The sequence below is a fragment of the Carcharhinus amblyrhynchos genome, chromosome 35, assembly GCF_965287045.1.
Source record: "Carcharhinus amblyrhynchos chromosome 35, sCarAmb.v2.hapA, whole genome shotgun sequence".
NCBI classification, from domain to species: Eukaryota; Metazoa; Chordata; class Chondrichthyes; order Carcharhiniformes; family Carcharhinidae; genus Carcharhinus; species Carcharhinus amblyrhynchos.
The window spans coordinates 8020144-8047780 of NC_137358.1; the positions used below are offsets into that span (position 1 = coordinate 8020144).

The window sequence follows — 27637 nt, forward strand, 5'->3', positions numbered from 1 at the left end:
TACAATGACAAATTATTTACCAAAAAGTGAAAACAAAAGGTGAATTACAATCTAAAAGGGTGACTGAAGAAAAGCCCCTTGGTTTCACCAAGATTCTCATGGACCAACACAATCCGAGATGCTCGAGGGAGTTTGATTTTTCTTCTTGAATCATCTTCGCTTATTTTACGATCCTCAAAATACTGTCCGGTTTCTCCTTTCCCCCTTCTCCACATGTCAGTGCTCTAGGGAATCATCCCAGGTTTCATCTTGGATGTTGCTCGCGTCTCGATCCACTGTAGACAGAGAGGGGATGGGTTAGGAGAGATTGTCAACTTGTCTCTTACGAGCACCTCCCTTCTCTCTGTGCACCTCCTTCCCCCAACCAAGAAGCCCATCCAAGACCCCATCCTGCAAGTATCAACAGGTTCCTGGGAATGCAGCTGCACCCCTCCACCACCGGCCACCCCACCCCCCACCTCCCTCCTCATTCCAAGCTATGACAAAGGGCAGCACGGTGGTTAGCACTGCTGCCTCACAACACCAGGGACCCTGGTTCGATTCCCGGCTTGAGTCACTGCCTGGGTGGAATCTGCACGTTCTCCCCGTGTCTGAGTGGGTTTCATCCGGATGTTCCTGTTCTGGTTTCCTCCCGCAATCCAAAGATGTGCAGGTTAGGGTGGATTGGCTGTGCTAGATTCTCCCTCAATGTACCCAAACAGGCGCCGGAGTGTGGCAACTAGTGGATTTTCACAGTAACTTACTTGCAATGTTAATGTAAAATTGCTTGTGACAAATAAATATACTTTCAACTTTGATACTTTGCCCCAGGGAACCCCTGCAAAAAAAAAATTGAGACGCACCCAATCCTAAATTATAGAATCATCGAATTCTACAGTGTAGAAGGAGGCCATTCTGCCCACTGAGTCTGCACAAACACAATCCCACCCAGGCCCTATCCAGATTTACCCTAGCTAGCCCCCTCACACTAATGGGCCAATTTAGCGTGGCCAATGCACCGAACCCACACATCTTTGAACTGTGGGAGGAAACCGGAGTAAACCCACACAGACACGGGGAGAACATGCAGACTCCACATGGACAGTGACCCAAGCCGGGATTCGAACCCAGGACCCTGGCGCTGTGAGGCAGCCGTGCCAACCACTGTGCCGCCCAAATGTTGAATTGAAAAGGAAAAGCATTTGTAGAGCGCCTCTCATATCACAAGAGGCTTCACAACCAATGAGATACTTTGGAAGTGTGGTTGCTGCTGTGACGGGGGAACACAGCCACCAATATGCACACAGCAAGATCCCATTAACAGCACCGAGGTCCTACCAGATTATCTGCTGTCGATTGGGGAATAAGTATTGTCCACAGCACCTGGAATAACCCCTCGCACCACCCCCTGCCATCTTCAGAATAGTGCCACGTGATGGCTTAAATCCACCGGAGAAGACATGTTTCATAGTTCATTGGTTCAATGTTAAAAGTTTAAAGGTTATTCATTTGTGTCACAAGTAAACTTGCATTAACACTGCAATGAAGTTACTGTGAAAATCCCCTGCTTGCCACACTCCGCTGCCGGTGCAGATACGCAGAGGGAGAAGTTAGCACGACCAATGCACCCTAATCAGCACGTCTTTCGGAGGAAACTGGAGCACCTGGAGGAAACCCACGCAGACACGGAGAGAATGTGCAAACTCCACACAGACAGCGACCCAAGCCAGGAATCGAACCCAGGTCCCTGGCACAGTGAGGCAGCAGTGATAACCACCGTGCCACTGTGCCGTCCTAAATGTTCCAGCAGATTTTTTTTTAGAAAGCATCTCTGACTATGCGGCACTCTCTCAGTACTGCGGCCTTGAATTCTGTGTTCAGGTCCTGGAGTGGGACTTGAGGTCAGAATGTTGCGACTCCTCGCTATAATGGATCCATGGCTGACACTCGATAGCGTCAGACATCGCAGAACTCCACTGATATTAATGGTAGAGAATGTGTCAGATAAATTGGAGTGGTTAGCTCTCGCTGCCTCACAGCTCCAGGGACCCGGATTCGATTCCGGCCTTGGGTGACTGTGTGGAGTCTACACTTTCTCCCCGTGTCGGCGTGGATTTCCTCCGGGTGCTCCAGCCTCCACCCCACGGTTCGAAGATGTGCTAGTTAGGTGGATGCTAAATTGTCCCTTAGTGTCCCAAAGTGTCTAGGTTAGGTGGATTAGCCATGGTGAATGTGTGGGGTTACTGGGATAGGGCGGGACAGAGGGCCTGGCTAAAAAGCTCTGTCAGCGCAGACTCGATGGGCCAAATGGCCTCTTCTGCACTGTAGGGATCCTACGACTCTATGATTCTATAATTACACAGCAGCAAACCAGCCACTCCTAAATAATTACTAAATAACTGTGTGCAATTTTGGTCGCCGCACTTGCGGAAGGATATACTGGCCTTGGATGAGTGCAGAGAAGGTTCACTAGGCTGATACCAGAGATCAGGGGGTTAGCATATGAAGAGAGGCTGAATAGACTGGGCTTGTACTCGTTGGAGTTTAGAAGGATGAGGGGGGATCTTATTGAGACGTATTTGATGATGAAGGGGATGGATAGGGTAGAGGTGGAGAGGTTCTTCCTGCTCAGAAAGGACAGCAGGACTAGAGGGCACAGCCTCAAGATAAGGGGGGGGGGCAATTTAGAACAGAGTTGAGGAGGAACTTCTTCACTCAAAGGGTGGTGAATCTCTGGAATTCTCTGCCCGTTGAAGTGGTGGAGGCTACCTCGCTAAATATATTTAAGACGCGGGTAGATAGGTTTTTGGTAGGCAAGGGGATTAAGGGTTATGGGGAAGAAAGTGGGAAAGTGGAACTGAGCCACTTCAGATCAGCCATGATCTTATTGAATGGCGGGGCAGGCTCAAGGGGCTAGATGGCCTACTCCTGCTCCTATTTCTTATTTTCTTATTACAGAAATAAATGCCTTTGTGGTCCCTCAAAGATTGTCGAATGGTTAGGCTTAGTGGTCAAAATAAATTGCTCCAGGTTTCAACTTGGGCGTTGGGGTCAGGGTCCCACAGCGCCCCCCCCCGACTGAGGCCGGTGACACATGCCCAACTAAACCTCCTCATTCATTCCCCTTGTCATGCCCCAGTGTAGCCAGCAGGGTGCATCACAGCCGACCTCATCTGACATCGACAAATATCTAAAGTTCGGGGTGGGTCAAGGCCTTAGGCTTTTCCAGGCCAGTCGCCATGGTAACGTGAAGCTAACTAACAGTGTGGGGACTGGAAACAGCTGGGGTTGCCCTGGGAGCCTTCGGAAACATCTGGACTGGCTGACATGCAACTTAGGGGCAGTGGACAACAAGAGACAAAAGGTGTTCCGGGTTCCTTTCCTTATACACCGTGGTTATCACCAATAGAAATATCCAAGGTGGGTTCCGAAAAGCTTCAATGTATTAAATGAGGCGTTGATTGGCTGTGGGAAATTGGGACGTCATAAGGTGGGCGTGTCTGGCCACTGACGGTGCAAATCTGGGGATGAGGTGGCAGGAGGTCATCTGACATCACTTCCAGGAGTGTCCTCACCAAAGAGCTGGGACGCACACAATCGGTCCCCAGCGCCGTTCCCATGTAGGCTCTGGGAATTTCCCTCATTTGACTCAAAGAGGCAAGTACTGCGTGCGAGCGAGAACTTTAGGAAAAGAGCGAAGGTTCAATGTACAGACCGAGCGTATGGCGGGGGAGGGGCATCGTAATGGCCCGATCGCGCCAATGCCTCTTCGTACGAGGGAAGTCCCGGGGCGTTGGTCTCCAGATTCGTTAGGGGGACCTCTTCACTCTGCATGCTCACCGGTTGGTTGACTGAGGTTGGGCCCCCACCTCGGTACTCCGGTGGTCTGGAAGAAAATGAAAGATGTTAGGAAGGAGATTCATCGAATCCCTACAGTGCAGAAGGAGGCCACGCAGTCCATTGAGACTGTACCAATCCCGCCCAGGCCCTATCATTGTAATCCCACATACTTAACTCCGCTAACCCCCCTGACACAAAAGAGCAATTTAGCATGGCCAATCCACTTAACCTGTACATCTTTGGATACTAGGGGCAACTCAGCTTGGCCAACCACCTAACCTGCACACCTTTGCATTTGGAGAGGAAACTAGAGCACCCGGACGAAACCCGCGCAGACACGGGGAGAATGTGTAGACTCCACAGAGTCACCCAAGCTGGGAATCGAACCCAGGTCCCTAGCGCTGTGAGGCAGCAGTGCTAACCACTGTGCCACCGTGAGAGGACACATCCGCGAAAATGGTTAGCAAAGTGGGTAGGATTTTGGGTTTCAACAGCAGAGGCACTGAGTACAAAGCAGGGGAGGGTAATGCTGACCTTTTTGCAAAGGGGCGGCGCGGTGGTTAGCACTGCAGTGGAGTGTGGCGACTAGGGGATTTTCACAGTGACTTTGTTGCAATGCAAGCCGACTTGTGACACTAATCAATAAGCTTTTAAGCTCTGGTTAGGCCCCAACTGGAACACTGTCCTGTTTTGGTCGCAGCACTCCAGGAACGTGGGTTCTTGACAGGGCGCAGAGGAGATTGACCAGAGTGGTTCCAGGAACGAGGGTCGAAGGTCAAGGGTTTGGGGGTTGTTCTCCCTGGGGCAAAGGAGACTGAGGGGCAGTTTGAAGGAGGGGTACAAGATTATGACAGGTTTAGGTAAGGCTGACAACCTTACCATTTAATTGAAGATTTTAAGCGAGGGATGCCAGGCGTGGTGGGGAAGGTGAGTTTAAAAACAAACGTAGCAAGCGATACTTACCTGGAACTCACCCCCTCCTGAGAGCGGCGGGAATGACCTCAGAAAGGATATTGGATGGGGAATTGAAGGAAGTGAACTTGGGAGAGCTACAGAGATCGAGTGGGAGAGTGGGAGTGACTGGGTTGCTTGGTGGGGGTCAATATGGACACGATGGGCTGAATGGTCTCCTTCTGGGCCATAAATGACCACGACCCCCTCCTCTGTCACAATATGTTACCCCCCCGCCCACTCCTCAAGGCCCCATACTAACCTTTCCGCCCGTTTTCCTCTCTGTTTACAGAAATAGACGACAAGCAATCCCATGAGGATAATGAAGATGAATCCACCAATCAGACCCGCCACCAACCCGGCCACGTCAAACTTGTGAGCAGTAGGACCCCCTGAGGAACAGACCGTAAACCGTAAGATATAGTTAGCAGGGTTAGGCCACTCAGCCCATCGAGTCTGTTCCGCCATGGCTGATATGTTTCTCAACCCCATTCTCCCGCCTTTTCCCCATAAACTTTGATCCCTTTACCAATCAATCTCTGTCTTAAAGACACTCAGTGACCTGGCCTCCTCTGTGGAAATGAATTCCACAGATTCACCACCCTCTGTTCTCGGTTCTAAAGGGTCACCCCTTTACTCTGAGGCTGTGCCATAGGATCCTAATCTCTCCCACTAATGGAAACATCTTATAGAAATCATAGAAACCCCACAGTGCAGAAGGGGGCCATTTGGCCCATCGAGTCTGCACCGACAACAATCCTACCTATCCCTGTAACCCCACATATTCACCCCGCTAATCCCTCGAATTTACACGTCCCTTTAACCTACACATCCCAGGACACTAATTTATGCACCTAATCCATACATCTTTGGACTGTGGGAGGAAACCTGTGCACCTTACATCCAGTCTATCCAGGCCTTTCAGTATTCTGTAAGTTTCAATGAGACCTCTCCCCCGCCATCCTTCTAAACTCCATCAAGTACAGAAGCAGAATCCTCAAACGCTCCTCATACACAAGAGATGGGAGATGTCTCCCTGGTGCTGTGGACAACAGTTAATTGCTGAAATCTACAGATATGTCGTCCAACCTTTTCATTTGTAAATGCTCCATAAATTCATACACAGGGAGTTGTCCTCTGCAGGCAAAAGGAACATGTTCAGGCAATGTGCCATTTTTAGAATTAAACAAAGGTATGGGGGGGGGGGGGGTAGCTTCCTTGTGTATTCTCCATGGCAATGCCTCCACCAATCAGAATTGATTTGCCAATCAATTAGCACCTTTTGTTCACGCAGTTAAAAAAAAGCCACTCCCTTTGAAATTTGGTATTCTTGCAACTGTCCTGATGAATACAAGATAAAAAACTTCAATAGCGTGTGTCTTTTTTTCCCCCCAGCAATTACCAAGCCACTATACTTATCCTTAAATCAACATCCTAAAACAGATTCTCTGGTCAGTATCACACTGCTGTCTGTGGAATCGTGCTGAGGGTAAAGTTAGATGCCACATCCATTGGAGTGGTGACCACACTCCTAAAGTACGTCTCCCCTCCCCTCAATCCATTGATCCCCGGGATGCAAAGGCTAACCATCATACCTCAATTACTGCCCTATCGGCCAATTCTGCCTTAACCCTGTGATTCCCCCATCTCAATCAAAGGTTTCAGCAGTAGGTCAGCCTGACTACACACAGAGCTGGCCATTCGGCCCATTGTGCCCTTGCCATTCTATCCAAAGTCTCTCCACTCTCCTGCTCTTTCCCCGCTGCCGTGCCAACTTTCCTTTCCAATTATTTATGAAAATTCCCTTCCGGAAATGACCATCTGCAAGTTATCAAGCAACACATTTTATTTTTTATTCATTTGTGGGACATGGGCATCGCTGGTTGGGTCAGCATTTATTGCCCATCCCTAGTTGCCCTTGGAGGGCAGTTGAGAGTCAACCACATTGTTGTGGCTCTGGAGTCACATGTAGGCCAGACTGGGTAAGGACGGCAGATTTCCTTCCCTAAAGGGGCATTAATGAATCAGATGGATTTTTCCGACTCTTTAAATGCAAATTACTGCGGATGGACAAAGGGCCACCTGGACTCGAAACGTCAGCTCTTTTCTCTCCTTATAGATGCTGCCAGACCTGCAGAAATTTTCCAGCATTTTCCCTTTTGGTTTTTCCGACAATGGTTTCATGGTCGTCAGCAGATTCTTAATTCCAGATTTTTTTTTAATTGAATTCAAATTCCACCATCTGCTGTGGCAGGATTTGAACCCTGGTCCTTGGAACATTAGCTAAGTTTCTGGATTAATAGTCTAGTGATAATACCACTGGGCCATTGCCTCTCCCAGACCATTACATTTCCACAAAGAATGCTTCACGCATGTTGCCTCTGCTTCTGTTTGCCGATGAATTTAAATCCATGTCCAACGGTTAACAAACCTCCAGCTAGTGGAAACAGTTTCTCCTCACTTACTCCCTCAAACCTCTTAAAATTCCAAACAATCTCCCCTCAAACCCCTCTCTTCGAAGGAGAACAATCCCAGATTCTCTGGTTCCCCCACCTACGTGAAGGATTACATCTTTGGTTTGATTTATTTCACGTGATTCACAATCTTTTATAGTTTCTTGCATCCTTGGGCAGAGCAGGAGCTATGCCAAGCTGTGATACAACCAGGCAGAAAGCTTTCAAAGTCTAAAGTCACGTACCAACCAACTCAAGAACAGATTCTTCCCTGCTGCCGTCAGACTTTTGAATGGACCTACTTTGCATTAAGTTGATCTTTCTCCACACCTCAGCTATAACTGTAACACTCCACTTTCTCCTTTCCTTCTCTATGAACAGTGTGCTTTGCCTGTATAGTGCACAAGAAACAATACTTTTCACTGTATACCAATACATGTGACAATAATAAATCAAATAAACCTGTAAAAGTTGGTGAGGGTGGTAGCGGACATGCCAAATTTCCTTAGTCTTCTGAGAAAGTAGAGACTTTGGTGGGCTTTCTTAACTATAGTATTGGCTTGGGGGAAAGAACAAGACAGGTTGTTGGACACCTAAAACTTTAAGCTCTTGATCCTTTCTACTTCATCTCCGTTGATGTAGACAGGGACATGTTCTCCTTTACGCTTCCTGGAGTTGATGACAATCTCTTTTGTTTTGCTGACATTGAGGGAGAGATTATTGTCGTCACACCAGTTCACCAGATTCTCTATCTCATTCCTGTACCCTGTCTCGTCATTGTTGGAGATCTGCATTACCATTCTTGTTAAGTCTTTTCAGTACCCCTCGGAGGCTTTGACAGGCTTCCTCAAGTGTGGGGCCTAAAATTGTTACCAGCCAACAGACTAAATTTAGCTGATATCCAGCAACACCTGCAAACCACGGTGAACCTGGACACAGATGTCGAGATGTTTTACTGCTTACCTGGCTTTTGTTCTTGCATGTATGTTTTCCAAAATGCAAGCTGTAAAAAAAGACAAAATTTTAATATAAATCTGTTTGTCAAAATCATAGAAACCCTACTTGGCAGAAGACGACCATTCAGCCCATTGAGTCTGCACCAACAACAACCCCACGACCCCATATATTTAACCCGCCAATCCCTGTAACCTATGCATCACAGAACACTACGGGTCAATTTTAGATGGCCAATCGACCTAACCCACACAGTTTTGGACTCTGGAAGGAAACCGGGGCACCTGGAAGAAACCCACGCAAACATGTGGAGAATGTGCAAACTCTACACAGACAGTGACCCAAGCGGGGCATTGAACTCAGGTCCCTGGAACTGTAAGGCAGCAGTGCAAACCACTGTGCCACCCTAAATGTTACCTGGGCGTTGCTGGCTGGGCCAGCATTTATTGCCCATCCCTGGTTGCCCTTGATCTGAGTGCCTTGCTTGGCCATTTCAGAGGGCAGTTGAGCGTCCACCATGTTGCTGCGGCTCTGGAGTCACACGTAGGCCAGACCAGGTAAGGACGACAGATTTCCTTCCCTAAAGGACATTAGTGAACCAGCTGGGTTTTTCCGACAACCTCCAATGATTTCGCAGTCATCAGTAGATTCTTAATTCCAGATTTTCCTTTTGAATTGTATTCAAATTCCACCATCTGCCGTGGTGGGATTCGAACCCGGATCCCCCAGAACGTTAGATGAATTTCTGGATGAATAGCAATAATACCACTACGCCATCACCTCCCCATAATAAAGTAACGTGCTATTAAACCAAGGCACCATCTACCTTTTCAACTGAACATAAAAAGATTTCATAGAATAACTGTGCGTAAACTAACTGCCACATTGTCTATGTTAGAAAACTTCAAAAGTACTTCATGAGCTGTCAAGCGCAGCGGGATGTCTTGAGATTGTGAAGGATGCTTTTTAAAATGCAGGTCTCTCATTTTTTTTGAGATCGAAATATCTCAAGATCTGATAAACCGAGTATCTTCTTTTAAAGCTTCAACAACCAAACACAAAATCCAACTGAATCCGATTCAAGGTCCCCTCAACAGACAAACAAGATCCAAGCTGGCAAGATACAGTCAGTCATACAGCATGGAAACAGGCCCTTCAGCCCAACTAGTCCATCTGCTCCTTTTTTTTGAAACAACTAAGCTACTCCCAATTGCGCATGTTTGGCCCATATCCCTTGATACCCATTTCACCCATGCAACTGTCTAAATGCTTTTAAAAAGACATAATTGTACCCACCTCTATTACTACCTCTGGCAGCTCGTTCCAGACACTCACCACCCTCTATGTGAAAAAAATTGCCCCTCTGGACACTTTTGTATCTCTCCTCTCTCACCTTAAACCGATGTCCTCTAGCTTTAGACTCCTCTACCTTTGGGGAAAGATATTGACTATCTAGCTGATCTGCGCCCCTCATTATTTTATAGACCTCTATAAGATCAACCTGAAGTCCCCTAGAAATAAGTCCCAGTCTATCCAGCCTCTCCTTATAACTCAGACCATCAAGTCCCGATAGCATCCTAGCAAATCTTTCCTCTGCTCTTTCTAGTTTAATAATATCCTTTCTATAATAGGGTGACCAGAACTGCATACAATATTCTAAGTGTGGCCTTCTAATGTCTTGTACAACTTCAGCAAGACATCCCAACTCCTGTATTCAATGTTCTGACCAAGATAAGGCATTGTTCTTGATCTGACAGTTAATGTTAGCCAAAAGGCATCAGAGTGTGGCAACTAGGGAGTCTCAGTGATTTAATTGCAGTGTTAATGTAAGCCTTGCTTATGACTAATAAATAAACTTTAACTCTTCTCCCCTATTGATGTGTCAATTTATCAGTAAGTTCCACCCTTTGGCAATTGCGTTGTTAAAGATAGATAATGATCATTAGCTCAATTTTAAATGGACAGAGTTGGAACATCTGGGTATCGTGGAACAGAAGGAGACTGACACCAGTTGTATAAAACATTAGTTAGGCCACATTTGGGATACTGTGCCCAATTCCAGTCACCACACTGCCAGAAGGACATGGAGGCTTTGGAGAGAGTGCAGAAAAGGTTTACCAGGATGTTGCCTGGCATGGAGGGTATTAGCTAAGGGAGAGGTTGAATAAACTGGGATTGTTCTCCCTGGAAAGACGGAGGCCGAGGGGTGACCTGATAGAAGTTTATAAAATTATGAGCGGCGTGGATAGGGTGAAATAGCTCAGCAGAGAAGGATGCCAGTAAGGGTGGAAAATTTGGCGCTCCACCCAGTCTCCATTCACAGCTGTTAGGAGAGATTGAACAAACTGGGATTGTTCTCCCTGGAAAGACAGAGGCCGAGGGGGAGGTGACCTGATAGAAGTTTATAAAATTATGAGAGGCATGGATAAGGTTAACAGTTGGAAACTTTCTCCTAGGGCAGAAATGACAACTACAAGGGGGCACAAGTTCAAGGTAAGGGGGGAAAGGTTCAGTGGAGATGCGCAAGGGAAGGTTTTTACACAGAGGGTGGTGGGGGCCTGGAATGCACTGCCAAGTGAGGTGATTGAGGCAGACATGACCTAACTGGATAGACACATGAGCAGGCAGGAAATAGAGAGATACAGGCAGTTAGTCTAGATTGGACAACGTGATCGGGGCAGGCTTGGTGGGCCGAAGGGCCTGTTCCTGTGCGACACTGTTCTTAGCTCTCTGCTGAGCTATTCAGAGAATAAACTTGCTGAAGGGAAAAGACTTCAGACTTTGGTAGGAATTCTCCAGTCTTGCTATTGCTGCCAGCAAGGATGGAGAATTTGGAACTCAACCCAATCTCCATTCACAGCAGCGGGACTGGAGAATCCCAGCCGTGACCAACATTGGAGAGTTCCAGCCCTTATTCCTTCACCTTTCAATGTTTGGAATTGACAGAGGCCCTGTGATCTAACACTGTTCACTCATCCCTGGGGCTTGAGTTTCAATGAAATTCCAGCCCAGCTGACTGGTCACTCTGAGTTCCCGCTCCCTTCCTTAAACCAGCAAATGGGAGCCGTGTCACCAGGAAGGTTTTCAACCCTCCAGGCGTCAAAGGTCAATCTCTGGGACACTGTTGAGTGCGCGTCCCAGGAGAAACACCATCGGGATATTATCACTTTTTAAAATCATTTTCAAAGTGTCATAGAAATAGAATCCCTACAGTGCAGAAGGAGGCCATTCAGCCCATCGAATGTGCACTAACTCTCTGTACTGGACGCAGGCCCTTTTCCCCCACTCTTTCCCCATAACCCCACCCATGGCTAATCAGTCCAACCCACGTATCCTGGGACACTAAGGGGCAATTTAGCATGGCCAATCCATCTAACCTGCACATCTTGGGACACTAAGGGGCAATTTAGTACGGCCAATCCATCTAACCTGCACATCTTGGGACACTAAGGGGCAATTTATTATGGCCAATCCACCTTCCTACACATCTTGATACACTGAGGGACAATTTAGCATGGCCAATCCATCTAATCTATATATCTTGTAAAGATGGACAAAGATATTCCAGCCGGACATATCGTCCATGATACCAACTTGACCGTGGGGCCTGTTGCGTTACAGGCCACCCTCTCTATAAAATACCACACACTGGCCTTTCACAGCCCTTATCGTCCCTCCTCCCCGGAACGATACCCACCGTTTTCTTGTCACTCTCAAAGATCTCATGGGCTTCCTCGTAGTTGCACACTTCCTCATAGCATTCCCGTTCCAGGTTTCCAGGGGTGATGAGCTCAAAATCCCAGCTATTGTACATCAGCTTCCGGCTCAGGAAGACAGACGCTTGACTTTCATCCAGGAACACTGAAGGTAAGTAGAGAAAAATATCTATTTCAAGATCAGTGCTTTCTGCAGAGTCTTGCTGAGGTCTGTGCCGTTTGTTGAGTCGCAGGTTGTGAGAGTTGAACAATTCCACAGAATTTGCAACATCGAAACAGACCATTCGGCCCAACTGGACTATGCTGGTGTTTGTGCTTCACATGCAGCTCCTCCCATCTCCCCTTTGTTTACCCTCCTTTCCCTCCTGGGTGTATTCAGCCTCCACTTAAAATGCATCTATTCTGGGTTGGTAAGTATGTTCAAGGCTGAGATGGACAGATGTTTAATGAAGAGTTATGGGGATAAATGGAGTTGAGGATTATTATATCAGATCAGTCATAGAACCATGGAATCCCTACGGCGCAGAAAGAGGCCATTCGGCCCATCAGGTCTGCACAGACTGTCCGAAAGAACATCCCAGTCAGACCCTTCCCTCTGTCCTATCCATGTAACCTCACACATTTAGCATGGCCAATCCATCGAACCTACATATCTTTGGACTGTGGGAGGAAACCGGAGCACCTGGAGGAAACCCACGCAGAACGGGGAGAACGTGCAATCTCCATACAAACAGTCGCCCGGATTGAACCCAGGTCCCTGGCACTGTGAGGCAGCAGTGCTAACCACTGTGCTGCCTATAAAGTCCACTGCAACTGGTATTCCCAGGCAGTCTCCCATCCAAGTAGGTTAAAGTTTGTTTATTCGTGTCACAAGTAGACTTACATTAACACTGCAATGAAGTTACTGTGAAAATCCCCTAGTCACTACACTCCAGCACCTGTTCCGGTGCACTGAGGGAGAATTTAGCCAATGCACCCTAACCAGCACGTCATTCAGACTGTGGGAGGAAACCGGAGCACCCGGAGGAAACCCACACAGATACGGGGAGCATGTGTAGACTCTGCACAGACAGTAATCCAAGTTGGGAATCGAACCCAGGGTCCCTGGCACTGTGAGGCAGCTGTGCTAAACACTGTGCTGCCGTGCCAAGTACTAACCAGGCTTGAGTCTGAGTCAGAAATCAGGCATTTTCAGGCTAGTATGGCAGTATGATCTCGTTGAATGGCGATGGGCCAAATGGCCTACCTCTGCTCCTTTGTCCTATGGTTTTATGGTCTATTTGTCTCCATGTGGGAGTGAGTTCCACATTCGCATCATTCTCTGGGTAAAGGAGGTTCTCCTGCATCCCCTGTTGGATTGATGAGTGAACGTTATCTACATGGCCCCTAGCTCTACTTTTAGAAGATCCTTCACCACATCTGTGCTTCCACATGCCTTCCGTGTCCTGGCGTCAGTGCATGCCTGAACTTTGCTTTTTGGAAGATATTATTTTGGAAATACGTGCAGAAAGAGAAGGGAGGGAGAAAGGAAACATACCATCACTTTGAGCATTGCCTTGCTGTGTCAGTGTCCGCGTATCCACAAAACGGGCGTTGGTGAGGGCGCAGATCAGAAGGACAAAGTGTAGCAACCGGTTTCTAACCATGCTGGAAGCCCTAGTCCTGGAGTAGAGAGAGAAGGCACACATTCACACAAAGTTACTCCTGGTGAGGAAGATTGGGTCATTTCTTGAAAGACTCTAGGCCGGGATTCTTCCCACAAAATTCTAAGTGGAGAATTCGCATGGAAATTGGAGTATATCCTGCTGTATTTTTTAGTAGGACTTTCAAAATGAATCTCCCACACTCTGTGCATCGCAGAGTGTCTCAGCGTGAATCACACTAAAAAGATCAGATGCGGGGAGAATGTGCAAACTCCACACCAGACAGTGACCAAGGCCGGAATTGAACCTGGGGCCCTGGCGCTGTGAGACAGCAGTGCTAACCACTGTGCCACCCTGGGCAGTGCCAGGGGGCCAGGCTGGCAATGCCCAGAGGGCACCCCAATTTAATCCCCTGACCTCTTGGGGTGGGGGGGTTGCCCTTTACGGCCTCCCTTCAACTCCAGCGTGGTCAGCCCGCGAGCTCTCTGTTAGTGGGGGGCTGTTGTAAACCCCACTGGAGTAAACAACTGCTTTTTAAAAGACAAAACAGTACCTGCCTCTATTACTAACTCTGACAGCTTGTTCCAGACACTCGCCACCTCTGTGTGACACAGTGGCCCATCTGGACCCTTTTGGATCTTTCCCCTCTCACCTTCAACTTATGCCCTCTAGTTTTAGACTCCCAGACCTTCCCTCCTTTAAGATACGCCTGAAAAACTCTCGCACTGAGGTTTGGTCCCCTTGACATCACCTGATGGGGGCTCAGTGACATATTTTATTTTGTAGTATGCTCCTGTGAATTGTCTGGAGGATGTTTTGCTGTGCTAAAGATGCTACATAAATGCAAGTTGTTGTTGAAAGAATTGGAATCTGATTAGACCCCATTTGGAGTATTGGGAGCAGTTTTGGACCCCACATCTAAGGAAGGATGTGCCGGCCTTGGAAAGGGTCCAGAGGAGGTTCACAAGAATGATCCCTGGAATGAAGAGCTTGTCGTATGAGGAATGGTTGAGGACTCTGGGTCGGTACTCGTTAAGAGTTTAGAAGGATGAGGGGAGATCTTATTCAAACTTAAAAGATACTGTAAGGCCTGGATAGAGTGGACGTGGAGAGGATGTTTCCACTAGTAGGAAAAACTAGAACCAGAGGGCACAACCTCAGGCTAAAGGGACAATCCTTTAAAACAGAGATGAGGAGGAATTTCTTCAGCCAGAGAGTGGGGAATCTGTGGAACTCTTTGCCGCAGAAGGCTGTGGAGGCCACGGTCATTGAGTGTCTTTAAGACAGAGATAGATAGATTCTGGATTAATAAGGGGATCGGGGTTATGGAGAAAAGGCAGGAGAATGGGGATGAGAAAAATATCAGCCATGATTGAACGGTGGAGCAGATTCGATGGGCCGAGTGGCCTAATTCTGCTCCTATATCATATGTTCTTATGGACGTCTCCAGAGATGGTGGTAATATTGCTGGACAAGTAATCCAGAGGCCCAGGCTCTGATGACACAGGTTCAAATCCCACCAAGGCAGCTCGTGGAATTGTAGTTTGGTTAATAAATCTGGAATCTAAAGGGTGGGTTTAGCTCAGCTGGCTGGACGGCTGGTTTGTGAGGCGGAGAGATGCCAACAGCGCGAGTTCAATTCACGTACTGCCTGGGGTTATAATTTCACAAAATACCTTGAAGTTTCTGGTCTGGTCTGGTCCCTCACAACATCATATTGAAAGTAGCGGGGGGGGGGGGGGTGGTGGAAATAATACACACTTGAATGTGAATAAACACCAATAGGTCTCCACCCACCCCCAGAAGAGGGGGGGGGAACCTATATACAAACATGCAGGACTCTGCATTTTAACCCTTCTAATCACCATAGGTCCCAGCACGATACTGAGAGCACGGATCCAAAAGCAAAACTGAAACATCCTACCCAGATTTCTTTCCGTCATCGCTATCAAGCTTTGAAATCCTGCAGACAACATATGACTCATTCTTTCGGCGTACGCCCCTAAATTAACCACAGTCTGAATCAGTCCATTCCACGTACTGAGCAAGTTACAGCACGTCAAACAACAACGGGGTTGTTCGACTAAACCAACTTCTGAAACGTAGCTCAGCAACAGCCTGGCATGCTATTATACGGTAAAGTTTATTTATCAGTCACAAGTAAGGCTTACACTAACACTGCAACGAAGTGACTGTGAAAATCCTCCAGTCGCCACACTCTGGCGCCTGTCCGGGTACGCCGAGGGAGAATGTAGCACAGCCAACGCACCCTAACCAGCACATCGATTCCCTGCTTGGCTGGAGTCTGCACATTCTCCCCATGTCTGCCTGGGTTTCCTCCCACAGTCCAAAGATGCACAGGTTAAGTGGATTGGCCGTGCCAAATTGCTCCTTAGTGTCAGGGGCACTAGCTAGAGTAAATGCATGGGGTTGTGAGGATGGGGCCTGGGTGGGATTGTTTGGTGCAGACTTGATGGGCCAAATGGCCTCTTTCCGCACTGTAGGATTCTATAATCTTTGCAGTGTGTGTGTGTGTGTGTGTGTGGGCGGGGGGGGCGGTGCGGTGGACCAGAGCACCCAGAGGAAACCCACACAGACACAGGGAAAATGTACTAATTCCACACAGACAGTGACCCAAGCTGGGAATCAAACCCGGGTCCCTGGCACTGTGAGGCAGCAGTGCTAACCACTGTACCACCATGCCCCACCCCACCCCCCCCCCCGCCCACCCGACCACCTCATCCTCCCTGTACATCACCCTGTGCAAGGGATTTGATCCCCCTGATGGGGGCTCAGTGACATATTTTATTTTGTAATACGCTCCTGTGAATTGTCTGGAGGATGTTTTGCTGTACTAAAGATGCTACATAAATGCAAGTTGTTGTTGAAAGAATTGGAATCTGATTAGACCCCATTTGGAATATTGTGAGCAGTTTTGGACTCATAATCTAAGGAAGGACGTGCCGGCCTTGGGAAGGGTCCAGAGGAGGTTCACAAGAATGATCCCTGGAATGAAGAGCTTGTCATATGAGGAACAGTTGAGCACTCTGGGTTTGTACTCATTGGAGTTTAGACGGATGAGGGGGGATCTTATTCAAACTTAAAAGATACTGTAAGGCCTGGATAGAGTGGATGTGGAGAGGATGCTTCCACTAGTAGGAAAAACTAGAACCAGCGGGCACAACGTCAGGCTAAAGGGACGATCCTTTAAAACAGAGATGAGGAGGAATTTCTTCAGCCAGAGAGTGGGGAATCTGTGGAATTCTTTGCAGCAGAAGGCTGTGGAGGCCAGGTCATTGAGTGTCTTTAAGACACAGATAGATAGATTCTGGATTAATAAGGGGATCAGGGGTAATGGGGAGTTTAGACAGATGAGGTGAGATCTTATTCAAACTTACAGGATACTGCGAGGCCTGGATAGAGTGGATATGGAGAGGATGTTTCCACTAGTAGGAAAAACTAGAACCAGTGGGCACAACCTCAGGCTAAAGGCACAATCCTTTGAAACGGAGATGAGCTTGCCAACAACTGATGATCCGGGTGGCACATGAGTGCTGCCTCGGTGGATGGGGTATTGGTTCATTTTTTAACCCCAGCCGCAGTCAGATCCTGTGGTGCAGCAGGACTGAACATTACAGGGCATAACAATACCTCCTCCTTTTCCTTTCTGCATTCCTTGCTCTAGCTCTGACGAAAGGTCATCTCGACTCAAAACATTGGCTTTATTCCCTCCCTAACAGATGCTGTCAGACTAGCTGCGATTTTCCAGCAATTTCTGTTTTTGTTCCTTGTTCTGGTGTCTGGGCTGGAGACCTGAGCCCAGCATTGGCTGTAATACAATGGGTGGCATGATGGCCCAGTGGTTAGCACTGTTGCCTCTCAGCTTCAGGGACCTGGGTTCGATCCCTGGCTTGGGTCACTGTCTGCAGAGTCTGCACATTCTTCCCGTATCTGTGTGGGTTTCCCCTGGGTGCTCTGGCTTCCTCCAGTCCAGAACATAAGCAGGTTAGGTGGACTGGCTATGCTAATTGCTCCTTAGTGTCCCAAGAAGCGTAGGTTAGGGAGATTAGTGGGGTTATGAGGATAGGGCCCGAGTAAGATACTCTGTCAGAAAGCTGGTGTAGACTCAATGGACCAAGTGGCTCCTTCTACACTGTAGGGATTCCATGATTCTGGGTGGGGCTGGGATTATAAAGCTAGGGTGAGGGGAGGGCCTTAGTAGGATGCTGTGTCAGAGAATTAGATGAATGGCCTCTTTCTGCACAATAGGGATTCTATGTGGTCAGTTTGCATGTACTTCCCGTGTTTGTTTGGGTTTCCTCTGGGTGTTCCGCTTTCTTCTCATAATCCAAAGATGTGCAGGTTAGGTGGATTGGCCATGCTAAATTGTCCCTTAGTGTCCAAAGATGTGCAGGTTAGGTGGATTGGCCATGCTAAATTGCCCCTTAGTGTCCAAAGATGTGCAGGTTAGGTGGATTGGCCATGCTAAGCTGCCCCTTAGTGTCAGGGGACTAGCTAGTGTAAAATACATGGGGTTATGGATGGGATTGTGGTCGGTGCAGGCTCAGTGGGCCAAATGGCCTCCTGTTTCTATTCTAAGGAAGCAGGCACTAGGGGTGAAAGAATGATCTTACATTTGTTTGTTTGACATGTTATCTTTCCAATTAATTTGTCCGCCATTCATTTTAAAGTGATTTGAATTCGCTTGGCGTGAATCTCACCGAGTGTCGGGGAGATGTCCGCCCTCTGTAACTGCCTCTGGATAGTTGCTGTAGTAGCCTGTTGGGTTTTCAGAGTTGGCCTCACAGCCCCTCACCCTGTCTGACTTGGGAATATCTGTCTGTTTGCACAGTGAGTGCTGGTAACTGCGCTGCTCAGGACAACACTGAGCTCTGACTGCTCGAAGCAGCCGTGTCAACGGAGATGCCTGAGGGGAGCTAACCCCAAGTTGCGTCACTTAGATCACTGCTTTTTTTCCTCGATGTCAAGAGAAACAATTAACTGAATTTCTGTCACACCTTTCAGAGCCGTGGGATTTCAGAGATTTTATTTTAATGGCTGTTAGAATCATAGAATCCCTACAGTGCAGGAAAAGGCCATTCGGCCCATTGAACCTGCACTGACAACAATCCCACCCAGTCCCTATCCCTGTAAATGGATGTATTTACCCTGCTGATCCCCCAGACAGGGGCAATTTAGCATGGGAAATCCACCTAATTTGCACATCTTTGGATACTAAGGGGCAACTTAGCATTGCAAATCTTTGGTGTACAAAAGTATGTAGGGGTAAGTGCGTGGGGTTACAGGGATGGGGCAGGTCTGGGAAAGATGCTCTGTCAGAGAGTAGGTGCAGACTCGATGAACCAAAAGAACATAAGAATTACGAGTAGGAGTAGGCCATTCGGCCCCTCGAGGCTGCTCCGTCATTCAATAAGATCATGGCTAATCTTTTCATGGACTCAGCTCCACTGACCCACCTATTCATCATAACCCTTAATTCCTTTACTGTTCAAAAATGTTATCTATCCTTGCCTTAAAAACATTCAGTGAGGAAACCTCAACTACTTCACGGGGCAGGGAATGGCCTCCTGTCGCATTGTAGGGACTTTATGAAGAGTGGGGGGGAAGGGGTGGGGGGGGGTCATTGATCTCACTGCGGCTTGTGGGATCCTGCTGTGTACACATTAGCTTGCCTTTGTTACTGCAATAATTTGCACAAAGTGCTTTGTCGGCTAGAAAGGGCATCGAGGATGTGAAGGGCGCTATATAAACGCAAGTCTTTTCCTCTATCAGCGGCAGTCTTACAGGAGGTGTAGAATACAGCAAAAAAAACCGTTCATCTGAACATTAGTTCCTCCTTGGCAAACTGTGGAAGTCGGAAATTACGAGGGGTAGCTTAGGAAGATGGAGTTCGTAATGCAAAAAAGAGAGAGCGGTATGGACAAGTTGGGCCAAAGGGCCTGTTCCCATGCTGTAAACCTCTAAGACTCTACAAAACAGACCAGCCTCAATCTTATTGAATAGCAAAGCAGAGGGGCCAAATGGCCTACCCCTGCTCCTAACGCATGTGCTCACAATAAATTGACAAAGGGTCATCTGGACTCGAAACGTCAGCTCTTTTCTCCCCTTACAGATGCTGCCGGACCTGCTGAGATTTCCCAGCGTTTTCTCTTTTGGTTTCAGATTCCAGCATCCGCAGTGATCTGCCTTTTGTTTTTCAAAAACACAATAAATCGAACGTTCCAGCGGTTACAAGGTGAAGTCGGAACTGAGGATGGTAAACGCTATTGGCCACAGAGAGATCAGCGTACGCAATCACATCCACAAAGGCGGAAGTGAAAAACCACGGAATACTTTCAACACAGCTCGCTGCTGAATGTCGAGTCCCATCAGGATAAATGGACTAAATTGTGTCTAATGGCTGTCTATAATTAGCCTGCGACAAAATACTCCATTATTGTCATCAGTGTTTCCAGACAGACTGAACAGGCTGTTCATTCATGGGATGTGGGCGTCACTGGCTGGGCCAGCGTTTAATCCCATCCCTAACTGCCCTCCAACTGAACAGCTCGTTAGGTCACTTCAGAGAGAGTCAGCCACATTGCTGTGGGTCTGGAGTCACATGCAGTCCAGACCGGGTGAGGATGTTACGTTCCGTAGAATCCCCAAGTACAGAAAGAGGCCATTTGGCCCATCGAGTCTGCAACGACCACAATCCCACCCAGGCCCTACCCCCACATCTCTACATATTTACCCACTAATCCCTCTAACCTACGCATCTCAGCACACTAAGGGGCAATTTTAGCACGGCCAATCAACCTAACCCGCACGTCTTTCGGACTGTGGGAGGAAACCGGAGCACCCGGAGGAAACCCACGCAGACACGAGGAGAATGTGCAAACTCCACACAGACGGTGACCCGAGCCGGGAATCGAACCCAGGTCCCCGGAGCTGTGAGGCAGCAGTGCTAACCACCGTGCTACCGTGCTGCCCAACTGCCGTTTCAGTTGTACAAAATCCGAATTAGAGCCCACAGTGAGCAGGAACAGGCACCGCACCTTAGGAAGGGTGTTTTAGCTCTGGAGGGAGTTTAATGCAGGTTTAAAAGAATGATACCTGGACTTTATGGGTTAAACTATGAGGAGAGATTAGATAAATTATTTGATTTATTATTGTCACGTGCATTAGCATCCAGCGAAAAGTACTGTTTCTTGCGTGCTATACAGCTAAAGCATACTGTTCATAGAGAAGGAAAGGAGAGTGCAGAATATAGTGTTACATTCATAGTTAGGGTTTGATTTGGATTTGATTTATTATTGTCACATGTATGGGGATACAGTGAGAAGTACTGATTCTTGCGCACTATACAGTTAAAGCATGCTGTTCATAGAAAAGGAAAGGAGAGAGTGCAGAATGTAGTGTTACAATCATAGCTAGGGTGTAGAGAAAGATCAACTTAATGCAAGGTAGGTCCATTCAAAAGTCTGACAGCAGCAGGGAAGAAACTTCTTCAGTCGGTGGCACATGACCTCAGACTTTTGTATCTTTTTCCTGTCGGCAGGCGTTGGAAGAGAGAACGTCTGCTGTGCATGGAGTCCTTAATTATGCTGGCTGTTTTGACGAGGCAGCAGGAAGTGTAGACAGAGTCAATGGATGGGAGGCTGATTTGTGCGATGGATTGGGCTACATTCACGACCTTTTGCAGTTTCTTGCAGTCTTGGGCAGAGCAGGAGCCCATACCAAGCTGTGATACAACCAGGAAGAATGCTTTCTATGGTGCATCTGTAAAAATTGGTGAGAGTTATAGCCAAATTTTCTTGGCTGTCTGAGAAAGTAGAGGCATTGGTGGACTTTCTTAACTATAGTGTCGGCGTTGGGAGACCAGGATAGGTTTTTGGTGGTCTAGACACCTCAAGTCTTATTAGGCTTTTATTCTCTCAAATTCAGGAGTTTGAGGTGGGGGGATATGACGGAAGTCCACAAAATATTTCCAGGGAAGGACAGCGTGGAGAAGGATAAACCGTTTCCAAAGTTTAAAGTTTATTTATTAATCACAAGTAGGCTTACACTGCAATGAAGTTATTGTGAAAATCCCCTAGTCGCCAAACCCTGCTGCCTGGTTGGGTACACTGAGGGAGAATTTAGCACAGCCAATGCACCTAATCCGCACATCTTTGGAGTGTGGGAGGAATTCAGAGCACCCAAAGAAAACACACACAGACACAGGGAGAACGTGCAAACTCCACACAGAGAGTGACTCAAGCCGGAAATCGAATCCGGGTCCGTGGCGCTGTGAGGCAGCAGAGCTCAGAAACCGAGGTTATAATGTAAAAATTAGGGTCGTCATTTAGGAGATATTAGAAAACACTTCAACACGGCGGGGGGGGGGACGCTGGTGCGGTTTGGAATTCTCTTCCTCAGGCAGTGGTGGATCTTGGTTCAATTGTTAGGTTTAAGTCTGAGACAGACACATTTTTATTAAGCAAGGGTGTCACGGGATGTGGGCCCAGGGCAGGTACCTGGAGTTAGACCACAGATCAGACATGATCTTATCGAGTGGCAGAGCAGACTCAGGGGGTGAATGGTCTACTCCTATTCCGATGAAGGGCTTTGTAAACAAGGATCTGAATTTTTAAATCAGGATTTGATTTGATTTGATTTATTATTGTTGCATGTTAACATACAGTGAAAAGTATTGTTTCTTGTGCACTACACAGACAAAATAAGCGTTCATAGAGAAGGAAAAGAGAGAGAGAGCAGAATGAAGTGTTACAGTCATAGTGGCACAGTGGTTAGCACTGTTGCTTCACAGCGCCAGAGACCTATGTTCGATTACCAGCTTGGGTCACTGTCTGGAGTTTGCACGTTCACAGAGAAGGAAAGGAGAAAATGCAGAATGTAGTGTTACGATTATAGCTAGGGTGTAGAGAAAGATCCACTTAATGCAAGGTAGGTCCATTCAAACATCTGACAGCAGCAGGGAAGAAGCTGTTCTTGAGTTGGTTGGTACGTGTCCTCAGACTTTTTCCCTGGTGAAAGAGAAGGTGAAAGAGAATGTTTGGGATGCGTGGGGTCCTTAATTAAATGACTGAATGGCAGAGAGGGCTTGGGGGAGGGTGGGGGCTGAATGGCCTACTCCTGTTCCTACGATGGCAGGTTCCCTACCCTTAAAAGGACTACAGTGACTCAAATGGGTTTGTACAACAATGGTGTCATATTTCATAGTTCCAGATTATTATTGAATTCAAACATTACTATCTGGCGTGGACCTTGGTCTCCAGATCTTTACACTGGATGACTAATCCAGCAAGAATATCACTACAGTACACAATGCCAATCACTATCTAATTGGACATTTTGTTTTGGCCCACTGTGTGCGTCCATCATTAATCCTCAGCTCTGAATTCAGCCAAAGCCACTCATGGTGCTAACAGACTTCACCCCATCATTAACCTACCAATATCAAAACTGAGCGTGGATGGTGCTGGATATAACCCAGCAAGATTGTGTTGTGTTTGAGTTCACACTGACTGTGCCCAGTTCTCCGATTACACCGGGTCCACATTGTGTGTTGGCCTCAGTACCCCAATTATTGCAGGTTGGGGAAGAGACAAACAACTTAATTTTGTCCCCTGTGGATTTATGGTCAGTGCAGACTGGATGGGCAGAATGGCCTCCTTCTACACTGTAGGGATTCTATGATTAAAGTTTATTTATTAATGTGACAAGTGGGCTTACACGGGTTGGCACAGTGGTTAGCACTGCTGCCTCACAGCGCCTGGGACCTGGGTTCGATTCCCGGCATGGCTCACTGTCTGTGAGGAGTTTGCATGTTCTCCCCATGTCTGTGTGGGTTTCCTCCACGTGCTCCGGTTTCTCCCCACAGTCTGTAAGACATGCTGGTTAGGGTGTGTTGACCCAAACAGGCGCCAGAGTGTGGCAACTAGCAGAATTTCACAGTAACTTCATTGCAGTGTTAATGTAAGCCTTCCTTGTGGCTTATAAATAAATTTTAACTTTAGGTGGCAAAGGAGAGAAAAACAAAGTAATTTTGCTCCTTTTCAAGTTTATTTATTTATTCATGTTACAAATAAAGCTTACATTATCACTGCAATGCAGTTACTGTGAAAATCCTCTAGTTGCCACACTCTGGTGCCTGTTCGGGTACACTGAGGGAGAATTTAGCATGGCCAATGCACCCTAACCAGCATGTCTTTCAGGCTGTGGGAGGAAGCCAGAGCACCCAGAGGAAACCCATGCAGACACAGGGAGAATGTGCAGAGTCTGCACAGAGAGTGACCCAAATCGGGAATCGAACCTGGGTCCCTGACGCCGTGAGGCAACAGTGCGAACCACTTCCTCACTTAGCAGGCACCCACTGGAGCACATTGGCTGATGGCCTCTTCGTATAGAAACCCTGCAGTGCAGAAGGAGGCCATTCAGCCCATCGGGTCTGCACTACTTCCAGCCTGGGACTGATGCACCACCTCTTTGAACGCGACAGGCAGTTAAGAAAATGGAGGGTTACAAAGGCAAATCTGAATTATTTAACCAAAATTAAATCCCAGGAACAGGAAAGGGGCAGTAATTTCACCTGCACTTTGTTAAAAGTTGAATCTTTACTGCTATAAAGGTGTTTAAAGTTTATTTATTAGTGTAGGCTTACATTAACACTGCAATTAAATTACTATGAAAATCCCCTAGTTGCCACAGTCCGGTGTCTGTTTAAGTCAATGCACCTAACCAGCATGTCTTTCAGATTGTGGGAAGAAACCGGAGCACGTGGAGGAAACCCACACAGACACGGGGAGAACATGCAAACTCCACACAGACAGGGACCCGAGCTGGGAATCAAACTCGGGCCCCTGGCATTGTGAAGCAGCAGTGTTAACCTCTGTGCCGCCCATACTAGCCTGGAGTCACATGTAGGCCAGACTGGGAAAGGATGGCAGATTTCCTTCCGTAAAGGACATTAGGCATTGTGTCAATATGAGCTCCTTGAAAAGAGATAGCACAAGAGGCCATTCAGCCCATTGCGTCAATGCCAGCTCCTTCCAAAGACATAGCAATTAATTAGATCCCTGCTCTTTCCCTATATCAGTGTTTAAAAAAAACCTTCAAATATTTTCCTCACATACAAAAACCTGAATTAGGGGCAGGTGTAGGCCACTCAGCCCCTCGAGCCTGCTCCAACATTCAACAAGATCATGGCTGACCTGTGTGAATTCAATGATCAGCCATGATCAAAATGAATGGCAGAGCAGGCTCAAAGGGCCGAATGGCCCACTCCTGCTTTCAGTTTCTCTGTATGTTTCTATGCAACCTCAACCCCACATTCCTGCCTAACCCGCAATAACCATTCACCCCCTCGTTAATCAAGCTAATTCCACCTTAAAGATATTCAATGGGTTGAATTTTCCAACAATTCCAGTCAGTAGGATTTTCCTGTCCTGCCAATGGGGCACCACCCCGCTCACCTACCCCTCCCTGGTGACAGGTTCCCCAGTGGCGCCACTGTCAAACAAGGCAAAACATTAGTGACGTCGGCAGGACAGGAAACACGACTGTTGGCAAGACTGGAAGATCTTGCCACCGGCGACCGTCGAGCCCTCTCCCACATGATGCATAATCCCGCTCAAAGATTCTCTGCTTTCACTGCCTTTTGAGGAAGACACACAGAGGGGCACAAAATCACCTCCTCCTCATGGAAACCCTACAGGACAGAGGGAGGCCATTTGGCCCATCAAGTCTGCACCGACAACAATCCCACCCAGGCCTTATCCCCAAAACCTCACATATTTACCCTGCTAATCCATCTAACCCAGGATCCCAGGACACCGAGATGCAATTTAGCATGGCCAATCCACCTAATCTGTACATCTTCAGAGGAAACCAGAGGAAATCCATGCTGACACGTCAAGGGGAGCTAGCAAGGGTAAATTCATAGGGTTACGGGGATAGGGCCTGGGTGGGATTGTGGTCGGTAGAGATTTGATGGGCCGAATGGCTTCCTTCTGCGCCACAGGATTCTATGAAACCCACGCAAGACACAGGGAGAAAAAGTGTAAACTCCACACAGACAGTGACCCACGCCGAGGATCAAACCTGGGTCCCTGGCACTGTGAGGCATCAGTGCCAACCACTGTGTGTCACCCTCTGTGTTAAATGATTTGCGAATGGAAGGAGAAAAATGAATGTCTTCCTCTAATCATTACCTGCCCAAACCTCGCCTCCCGCCTCAAATGATTACAAAAACTATTTGCATAACAACTGGGGAGGGGGGAAGAAATGTGTGTGTGTGCTGAAAGAGTACACGGAAGAGGAGCCTATGGAGGGGGAAAAATAGCAGGATTTTCTCTGTAAGACAAGTCCAGACAAATCCGCCCTTCCAATTTGTACTGAAATCCAACATTTCAGGGAATTCTCAACACACAATAACTTCCGCCTGGAGAAAGCCTGGTCGAAACGGGGTGTTGACTATTTAGTCAATGCGTATAAAGGAGGAATTATTTCCAATTTCCCCAGAGCTGGAGTGACTAAATAACAAAAGGAGCAAATTTATGCATGTCAGTGTTAATGAGGGCATTAAAAAAAGCTAGACTATCTGGTTTAACACTGGAGAGTTTACCTGACTACAAAACGCCCCCCTCTCTCCTATTTAAAAAATAAAACTTTTAAGAAAACACACAGCTTTAGAAATCAAAGTCTTGTTTTCTTTTTAACAAGGGGAGGAAGAAGAGGAGCGGTATTCCGACACGGTAGTCAGTCTCCCCTCCCCAAACATAACAAACCCGATTCACAAAATAAAACATGTTTAGAACTTACAAACGCTTTGGTCAGTTTCAGGTCAATTTCAGACGCGCCGCTTAAACCCACTGGTGAAGAATCGCAGATCCTCAGCAGAATGTCTCTCCTCGTACATTTCTACAAATCACCATCTTCTTTTCGGTTCCTCCACTCCCTAATAGTCAGGTGTAGCCCAGAGTGTGGCAAACAAGAGGGAGAGAGAGAGAGGGAGAAAAATATAAGACAAGAATGTTACTGGATTACTCATCCGCCAATCACATGCTCGCAGGTACGTGAGAAAAGTTGCGATTGCATTTTAAAAAATAGTGACAAAATTAAAAAGGAGAGCGCCTGGTTACTTTCAGAAGTGGGTAGGGTCACATCTACCAGGGAAGAACTCACCAAAGCCCCTTAGGCAGCACTTTCCAAACCCACCGCCCCCTGGAAGGACAAGAACAGCAGATACTTGGCAGAGTGGTTAGCTGTAGGAACGCTCCTCAGGCAGCACCTTCTAAACACACTGCCATCTAGTTTATTCATTAGTGCCACAAGTAGGCTCGACATTAGCACCGCAATTAAGTTACTGTGCAAAACCCACTCACATTCCGGCGCCTGTTCGGGTAACACTGAGGGAGAATTTAGCACTGCCGATGAGCCCTAACCAGCATGTCTTTCAGACTGTGGGGGGGGGAACCAGAACCGGAGGAAACCCACGCAGACACGGGGAGAACGGACAGACCCGGCGCAGACAGTGACCCGAGCCTGGAATCGAACCCGGGTTCCTGGCGCTGCGAAGCAGCAGCGCTAACCACTGTGCCACCCGCCATCCTGACTTGGAAATATATCGACCATTCCTTCACTGTGGCTGGGTCAAAGTCCCGGAATTCCCTCCCGATGCGTAGGTTAGAGGGATTACCGAGTAAATGTGTAGGGATTTGGGGGTAGGGCCTGGGTGGGATTGTGGTCGGTGCAGACTCAATGGGCCGAATGGCCTCATTCTGCACTGTAGGGGTTTCTATGATCCTATGTTTTCTTTAGAACATTTCAAAAGGATCTCATGGGCTGTAAAGTGTTTTGAGACAAGCAGTGGTGCTATGTAAATGCAAGACCTTCTTTCTCTTTCTTCTTCATTATCTAGGTGACTGAAGGCAGGTGGGTAGAGTTGTAAAAACATTTAAGAATCCCAATGCCATCCAGAAGGGCTGGTGTTTGCCCCTGCCGGCCTATCCTGCACAGACACACTGTAGTTGTGGTATTGAAGATCTATCTAATGGACTGCATCAACTCACCCTGAATTCAGCAACTTGTTACACCG

At 47.6% G+C, this 27637-nt stretch overlaps 1 protein-coding gene across 2 annotated transcripts; it reads right to left on the reverse strand.

Annotated features, from left to right (window-relative positions):
• On the reverse strand, positions 1 to 26743 carry LOC145361715 (transmembrane gamma-carboxyglutamic acid protein 4-like). Of its 2 annotated transcripts, XM_080217638.1 has the most exons (8): positions 26725 to 26743; positions 26362 to 26497; positions 13431 to 13555; positions 11875 to 12038; positions 8187 to 8226; positions 5033 to 5162; positions 3695 to 3865; positions 1 to 275 (listed from the first exon to the last, which is right to left on the reverse strand). In XM_080217638.1, exons 3-8 carry the CDS (start codon positions 13537 to 13539, stop codon positions 245 to 247), a joined length of 645 nt encoding a protein of 214 aa, XP_080073764.1. In that variant the 5' UTR covers positions 13540 to 13555; positions 26362 to 26497; positions 26725 to 26743; the 3' UTR covers positions 1 to 244. The 2 variants fall into 2 exon arrangements, with proteins under 2 accessions (XP_080073764.1, XP_080073763.1); XM_080217637.1 differs by lacking the exon at positions 26725 to 26743 and having other exon boundaries at positions 26362 to 26549.
• Between the last annotated feature and the right edge of the window lie 894 nt (positions 26744 to 27637).

Bases quoted from the DNA above. Each gene is read 5' to 3' on its own strand.
- LOC145361715 (XM_080217638.1), bottom strand. From the start codon at position 13,539: ATGGTTAGAAACCGGTTGCTACACTTTGTCCTTCTGATCTGCGCCCTC. The intron at 5,163-8,186 runs GTAAGCAGTAAA...TCTGTTCCTCAG, and splicing joins CATGCAAGAACAAAAGCCAG to GGGGTCCTACTGCTCACAAG. The intron at 276-3,694 runs GTCTGTACATTG...CTCTGTCTACAG, and splicing joins CCTCCCCCGCCATACGCTCG to TGGATCGAGACGCGAGCAAC.